This window comes from Momordica charantia, assembly GCF_013281855.1.
Source record: "Momordica charantia cultivar OHB3-1 chromosome 1 unlocalized genomic scaffold, Mcharantia_2.0 BLBB01000001.1, whole genome shotgun sequence".
Taxonomy (NCBI): domain Eukaryota; kingdom Viridiplantae; phylum Streptophyta; class Magnoliopsida; order Cucurbitales; family Cucurbitaceae; genus Momordica; species Momordica charantia.
In genome coordinates, this window is record NW_028275157.1 from 19,340,617 (window position 1) to 19,347,973 (window position 7,357).

Here is a 7,357-nt window from a genome sequence, read left to right on the forward strand (position 1 = left end):
AAATATACATATACTTTGGACATAATAACAAGAGTATTATCCTTTGTCCTTTAATTTGACACATTTTCTGACACGTGGTAGGTCGATATTTGTCTTCCAACAAAGTTGGTAAGTATCAACATTTTAGGTAGGATAATTCAACTTTTACTTTTGAATATGTTAAAGGTGACTCAATTTGTATCAAAACTTATAATTTCCGCGAATTGGATTATTGGTGTAGTTTTTACTTTTTTATTTGATTTTTGTTACATTCTCACTAATTTCAATAAGCAATATAAAATTATCCAATAAAGTCTTAACCAATCATAATTGAGATCAAGTCACAGTGTTTCAATGCACAAGATTAAGTCATTGCAATTGAATTTATACTACAAGATCTACCCCTCGATATAATTCTCCCAGCAATATACTCATCAATTTCGACAAAAATACAATCTTTATCCAGTATACCATCAATCGTTGCAAAGCTTTGTTTTTATAATTCATTGAATACATGTATAGTTTTTTTTTTTATTTTACAAAAAGCCTAAAAAATGTAAAAACAGCCATATTTATGCAACTTATTTAAGGTTGAATCTAATGAAATTAAAACATAAGATAAAAAAAGACAAACTTACCAAGCTTAGGTAAAATAGAAATTCTCTTCTTTACTTTATTATCTATTTTGAAATCACAGTCAAACTTCCAGACTTCAAAAAGTAACTTTTAAATATTAGTTTTTTATATTTGAAATTAGATTGGAATTATTGATTCAAAGTTGAAAAGCACTTAAAAACAAAACATGAAAAAAAAAGGTCATCATTTTTAATATTTATAGAACTTAAAAAAAAAAAAAAAGCTAATGAAATTACAAGTATCTCAAGTCATGAATACTTAAAAACTCCTTTTCTCCTTTCTGTTTGACTAATAAAATAACTCCAAAGAGGAATTTCAAATTGCAAGTGTAAAGATTAAAAGGATCGTTTGCTTTCTTTATTTTCAAAATGGAATTTTGTTGGTTTGTACTGTATTCACGAATAGAGGGCCAAGGAGAAGTTTTTTTTTTTCTTTTTTTTTTCCTCTCTTTTTCTACTCTCTTACCCTAACACATCTCCTACATAAACCACTTCCCTCCCCAATTAGTCTGTCCTGAGTCCTCAATCCCCACTCTCTACCATCCCTTTTCTCTCTCTCATTCAATTCTCTCTCCTAAGCTCTTCTTTTGGTTTTTTATTTTTTTGGTTCTTTTTGTGCTTAATGGCAACAAGTCTTGGTTTGTGATACCCCATTTCTTAAGAAACATCAAATGCTGTTTTTGATTTGTTTGATATTTCTTGTGAGATTTTGAAGGTGCCCCCATTTTAAGAGATCCTTCAATGGCGGATAGTTTTTACTGTACAGAGAACACCAATAGTTGTTTTGATGAATTTGATAATTGTGATGCCACAAATTATGAGTTTGGTAGTCAAAACCCGAGTGTTGACTGTGAGACTTTGATGGGCTCTGCTTTAGAGAGTGAAGAGAGGGTGAGGGCTTTGGTAGAGAAAGAGATTGAACATTTGCCTAGAAATGATTATCTTAAGAGAATGCGCAGTGGGGATTTGGACTTGAAGTTTAGGAGAGAAGCTGTTGATTGGATTTGGAAGGTTGGTTTTGTTTGGTTTTGGTTACTGTTTTCATTTTCTTTTTTCTTCTAAGGTCTTTGTCATCAGTGGAAGCTGTGTTTTAATCAAAAACAGGAATTTGGTCTCCCAGAACCTTTTTTCCTACTCACCTTCTAAATGATCTATGTTTTTCTGTTTGTTTGGTTTGATTTCTCAAAAAATGGGGACTCTTTTATGCTTTTCTTTTGCCAATTTTAACAGTTTTATGGCCCCCAGTACTAACTCCATTTCTAAAACTTTTTATATCAATCCTGTTAATCTAGGAAATTCAACTGTAGTTTCTCTTCTATTATATCCTAAATTAACTTTAAGAATCAGTTTCTCATTTGATTCTATGTCCTGTGATGAACAGGCTCATGCCCATTACAGCTTTGGAGCTCTGAGTCTTTGTCTATCAATGAACTACTTGGACCGTTTCCTCTCAGTTTATCACTTGCCCGTAAGCTCCAAAATCAAACACCAATTTCTTCTTCTCTTTCAATTTTCATTGTCATGTTTTTGAAAAGTTTCTTACATGTTTGATTTAGATGGACAAAAGCTGGACTGTGCAACTGCTGTCAGTGGCTTGTGTGTCTCTAGCAGCTAAGATGGAGGAGACAGAAGTGCCTCTTCCCATAGATTTACAGGTAAAATGAAATCTGAATTTCTAAAAGGGCTAGCTTTCTTGATCAATGTTTCTGCTTCATTGATGGTTTTCAATTTCCAACTACAGGTTGAGGAACCCAAGTTTGTGTTTGAAGCTAGAACCATACAAAGAATGGAGCTTCTGGTTCTGAGTAGGTTGAAATGGAAGATGCAAGCCATAACTCCATTATCTTTCATTGATTATTTCCTCAGAAATATCACTGTTGGGCAGCATGTACCAAGCCTATCTCTCCTCTTAAAATCTGCACAACTCATTCTGAGCACAATTAAAGGTGTTTTCTGAATTTTTTTCCCTTTCTATTTACTGACTGAAAAATTTCTGCTGCAGTCCCCATAAATTAAATGTGTTTGATTCAGTTTTGTGGTTGGGAATTTTAAACGCATGCAGGCATTGACTTCTTGGAATTCAGGCCCTCTGAGATTGCTTTGGCTGTGGCAATTTCCATTTCAGGAGAATTGCAAGCACCAGACATAGATAAAGCAATTCTTTCTTTCCCATATATGGAGAAAGTATACACTTTTAACTCTTTTGAAATAAAAAACACATCTTTTGCTTTGTTGGGGAGTTCTATTTTACAAATTTGCTTTCTGGGTTTGGTTTTGCAGGAGAGAGTGATGAAGTGTATTGAACTGATTAAAGATTTGTCATTGATTAATAATGTGTATGGAAATTCATTGGGTGGTGGCGGTGGTGGTTCAATTCCTCAGAGCCCAGTTGGGGTGTTGGATGCAGCTTGTTTTAGTTACAAAACGGAAGAATTAACCGCTGGATCATGTGGTAATTCTTCTTCTTCTTCTTCTTTTTCTTCCCATGACAGTCCAGACAGCAAGAGGAGGAGACAAGACAGACCATCACCAAAAGTTGATTCAAATCCATCCATGTCCTGTCAATTGAGAGACAATACACAAGAGAGAGAGAGAGAAAATAGAGAGGGTGGTGAATAAAATCTAGGTAAGTGGATAAGGAATTTACATCAGAGTGTCGTTAGTTGGAGTTGCTGGAAATGAAAAGAAAAAAAAAAGTTTTCAAATTTCCCACAAAGTTTCACATCTCACAACTTTAAAAGAGAGAGAGAGAGAGAGAAGAGAGCACAGGAAAAAGCAGAAAACTGTTGCTTTCCCACCAAAATTCACTTTTGTAAACAGAATTTACTGTAAAAGAAGGAACCAGTTTTCGAAGAAGCAGAGGAAGGAAGAATATGAAAGAGAGGAGATGGCTGTGGTGTGTTTGATTTTGCAGTGAGCTTCTTTTATTATTATTATTATTATTATTTTTTTGTTGTGGTTGGAGGGGATAAATAATTAAGTTATTGTATCAGTATGGCAGTGTGTAAGGGGGAAGGGGCAGAACAGAACAGAACAGAGAACAGAGCAGTGGTATTATATTATGTGTGTGTGTTTTTGGGGATTGAGAAAGAGGGCCCACTTGGTCAAAGCCTTCTGTGTTTGACTGTCTGACCAGTCAACATCTGGGATGGGATTGCTCTGTAAAACCAAACTCTGTATGTATATAATGATGTTGATGATGCAAAAACAAAGAAACAGAGGTTTCTGATGTTTGGTTTAGTTCAGAAGAAAAAGAAAATAAAAAAAGAACATTGGAAATATTACCCAGTGCACTGATTTTTATTTTCTGTTGCTTTTTTTTTTGTTCTTCTCTCTCTCCTCCCACTGTACAAAACACACAGAAAGAGAGAGAGAGAGAGAGAGAGAGAGAGAGAGAGAGAGAGAGAGAGAGAGCTGCCATTGCCATTTCTGAAGCCAACCCATGAATTTTTTTGAAGGACTTATTTTAAGTGTCTCTTCTTTTTTCTCTCACTCTTGTGGTGTGGAGTGTGGAGCAGGCCTTTGGCTTGCCATGGTTGTCACTGACAAAGCCATCCACTTAAAAACATTGGCATTGCAACAGACATTAAAGAACAATAAAGTTACCTTAATCGACAGCTAAGCCTGGTCAAGGTCTCAAACATTGAATTCACACGTCCTTTCCAATAATTCAAATCCAATTCTTGTACATACGAGGTTATAACCATATGTAAATTAGATCCCTATGTTTTTTTAAATATAAGTTCAATTACCTAGTTTATGAATATTTTGAGTTGTGTTGTGTCAATTAGATTTTTGAGCTTTTAAAATGTGTTCTATTAATAGATTTAAACTTTATTCTAAAAAAAACTGATAGATTTAAATTTTAAATAGTATCTAGTAGGTTTCTAAATTTTCAATTTTCGACTTATGTGAATTTAAAAGATTAATAACCTACTAGATGCTTACTAATTTGAACATATCTCAATTGATAAGATACTATTATTTTCATGGAATGCTCAAATTTTCACTCCCACATTTATTGTACTAAACGAAAGAAAAATCAGGATACTTTTTTCTTTTTAAATTTTTGATTTCTGTGAGTATCTAAGTCAGCGCACTCACAGGACAAATCTAGACACTTTTTAAAATTCAAAACTTTATTATACATCTTTTAAAGTTTAGAAACTTATTAAATACGCTATTAAAAAATCTATCAGATATAAAAAAAATTTAACCCCTGACATAGGGTTGAAATATATATATTTTCAAGAATCTATTAGATATAGGAAAATTGAATCACGAGGTATGGTTAAAACATATATACATGTATATGTATACAGGAAGACCGTTTGTACGTTTAATCTTATCATTAACAAATAATTTCAGCAAAGACATATATTCAATTCTGATCTGAGAGATGGTATGTTTAAACAAGAGGTAAAGTGGGAGGTTTGTTCATGATTTTTTTGAATGCAGATTTAATGAAAGGTTGCTTTTATTTCCCCCATAAAGTCGAAAGGAAAGGTCATCTTGTACTTAAATTGGACCAATTAAGTTCTGTTCCAATGTCACGTGATAATGCAGGAGGTACAAGCTAAATTTGACCACGATTATAGATAGCTCAATTAGATAAAAAAAATATATATATATATATATGCCTTCAGAATCGCATACAAATAGTGGTACTCAACTATAACATCAACGGTACATGTCTATACAAACAACTTTCAGAACTGGAAGATCCTTCGAACCCACGACGTTTGGATCGAAAATATAAGTTTTAAGATAAGTGTGAAAGAAAAGGAGACTATAAAAAATGTGGGTTTGATGTGTAGTAATTTGCGTATAATGCGAATGCATTGAGATCCAATTAGAAGAGAGAGAGAGAGAGAGAGAGAGACCGCAGAAGAGACGAGGCTACGGTTTGAAACACATTAATTATATAAATACACGAAAAATGAAACTGATGCATTAATTATTTATCTTTGTTTCTATGTGGTTGTGGGTAAGCAGAAATGAGATGGGGGCCAAGCCAAAGTTAAATGTGAGTGCTGCAGAAACCTGCGTTAAGTTGGTGGAGATTCCACTGTGCCAAAATTAATGCCTTGTGTGTGTGCATGCAAAAAATTCTCTTTTTTAGTTTAAAATGTTCGGTTGCACAGCACGTGAGAATCCCATAAAATAAGTATATGCTTCAGCTTTTTTAGAAAGGGGCTGGCTGTGGTTAATTAAGAACTCATCCATCCTTTGGACCTACAACAAACAAAACGCAACTGTCCAATATTAATTCGTATTACCAGTTTTTGCCACCACAAACACCATAAGGAATATTATTACTTCTCCTTGAATTTCAAAACCCATTAATTAATTAATTCTCTCTTCTCTGGACATGCTCAGATTATTCCTTTTTCTTGCTAAATAATCGTAATTCCCTATTTTCGGATTATTCTTTTTCTTGCTAAATCCATCCATTTACTACCATATTGTTTATAACTTCCATACTAGTTTAATGGTTGTTCAGAAATTTTCTGTTTGTCTTTCGTCTCAAATTAAACTACCTTACAATTAGATAAAACCCTTTAATTATTTTTCTGCCAACGCCGCGTGGCGCCCATGCAACTTGAAGCATAAATCTTTGGGCTTCTTTTGGGCCGAAAACCCTCCCCTCTCTCTAGGTTTTTTTGCCAACTTGGGCCCGGTGGCAATCAATGCTTTTTGGGCCATTCTAAAACTTCCCACCCATCTTCATCTTTACGCTTGTAAATTGTAAAAGACACACCACATTGTTCGTAGATAAGATAAGATGCATTAATTATCTTCTTTCAGTGATGGAAAAAAAAAAAAAAAATCTTCTTTGAGTTTTTTGTCTCTTTTATCTATGAATATAAAAGAATTATTGTATTAGAGCTTACTAGCTAATAATTATTATTCACTAATATATTAGTGGAATCAAAAAATTATTGCATTACTGCTCACTAACTAATAATTATTATTCACTAATGGATTAAAAGTTTTTTTTTTTTTTTTTTTTTGTTTCAATTTCTAAGAGTGATCCCAAACTGATCATACTAATTAAGTTATTCTTGGAAGATTGAGATATATTTTTCCCAAAATGAATTCATGATAGAAGCTTGTTGGGTTATTATATGGATGTGTGTGTCTATATATATCATAATTTCTTCCATCTTAAAATATTTTAAAAAATCTTAATTAATCAAAATGAAGAAGAGATCTTTATATATATGTCATTGAGATGCCCTCAAATAGCTCTAATCAAAATTAAGGTTTTCTAACAAGGGTGTGCTTGTCTTTCCAACACCTATTAATTAAACCTCTGGTAGAATTTTGGCTTTTAAGAATCTATCAAATTTTGCACCAATATTCAATAATAAAAGGAATTTGATGTCAATGTACAACACAAAACAAATAATATTGAACACCGATGTTGTGACACAGACTCCGATACTTAATTAGGATCAGAAGTTGAGGATTATAAAGTGTGGGGTTTCTTTTTCATATCTTAAGGATTCAACCTTACTTCAAATTTATAGGGGTTGAATTCTTGTACCTGCAGGAACCTAACCCTTCGAGCCCTAATACTTGTCGTGGGGCACATGTCGAATTGAAGATCCGTCGGCTCGTTACGCAATTTCATCCAGGCATGATAGCCTAGGCTCATTTTCCAAGATCATCAGATGGTCGCTGCCGCAAGTCTCAGCCTCATTGGGCCATCTATCCTCCATGGGTCGACCTTTGCATTT

At 33.6% G+C, this 7,357-nt stretch overlaps 1 protein-coding gene across 1 annotated transcript; it reads left to right on the forward strand.

The window, feature by feature from the left end:
* The first annotated feature begins 1,108 nt into the window (after positions 1–1,108).
* LOC111005305 (cyclin-D4-1) lies at positions 1,109–3,895 on the forward strand. Its single transcript, XM_022276761.2, has 6 exons — positions 1,109–1,625; positions 1,996–2,082; positions 2,171–2,269; positions 2,356–2,560; positions 2,677–2,798; positions 2,895–3,895. The coding sequence occupies exons 1-6, from the start codon at positions 1,356–1,358 to the stop codon at positions 3,231–3,233; spliced, it is 1,122 nt and encodes a 373-aa protein (XP_022132453.1). The 5' UTR covers positions 1,109–1,355; the 3' UTR covers positions 3,234–3,895.
* The last annotated feature ends 3,462 nt before the right edge of the window (positions 3,896–7,357 follow it).

Excerpts from the sequence above, each read along its gene's own strand:
- LOC111005305 (XM_022276761.2), top strand. The coding sequence starts at position 1,356 with ATGGCGGATAGTTTTTACTGTACAGAGAACACCAATAGTTGTTTTGAT. Across the intron at positions 2,270-2,355 it reads CTCTTCCCATAGATTTACAG|GTTGAGGAACCCAAGTTTGT; the intron begins GTAAAATGAAAT and ends TTCCAACTACAG. Across the intron at positions 2,561-2,676 it reads CATTCTGAGCACAATTAAAG|GCATTGACTTCTTGGAATTC; the intron begins GTGTTTTCTGAA and ends AAACGCATGCAG.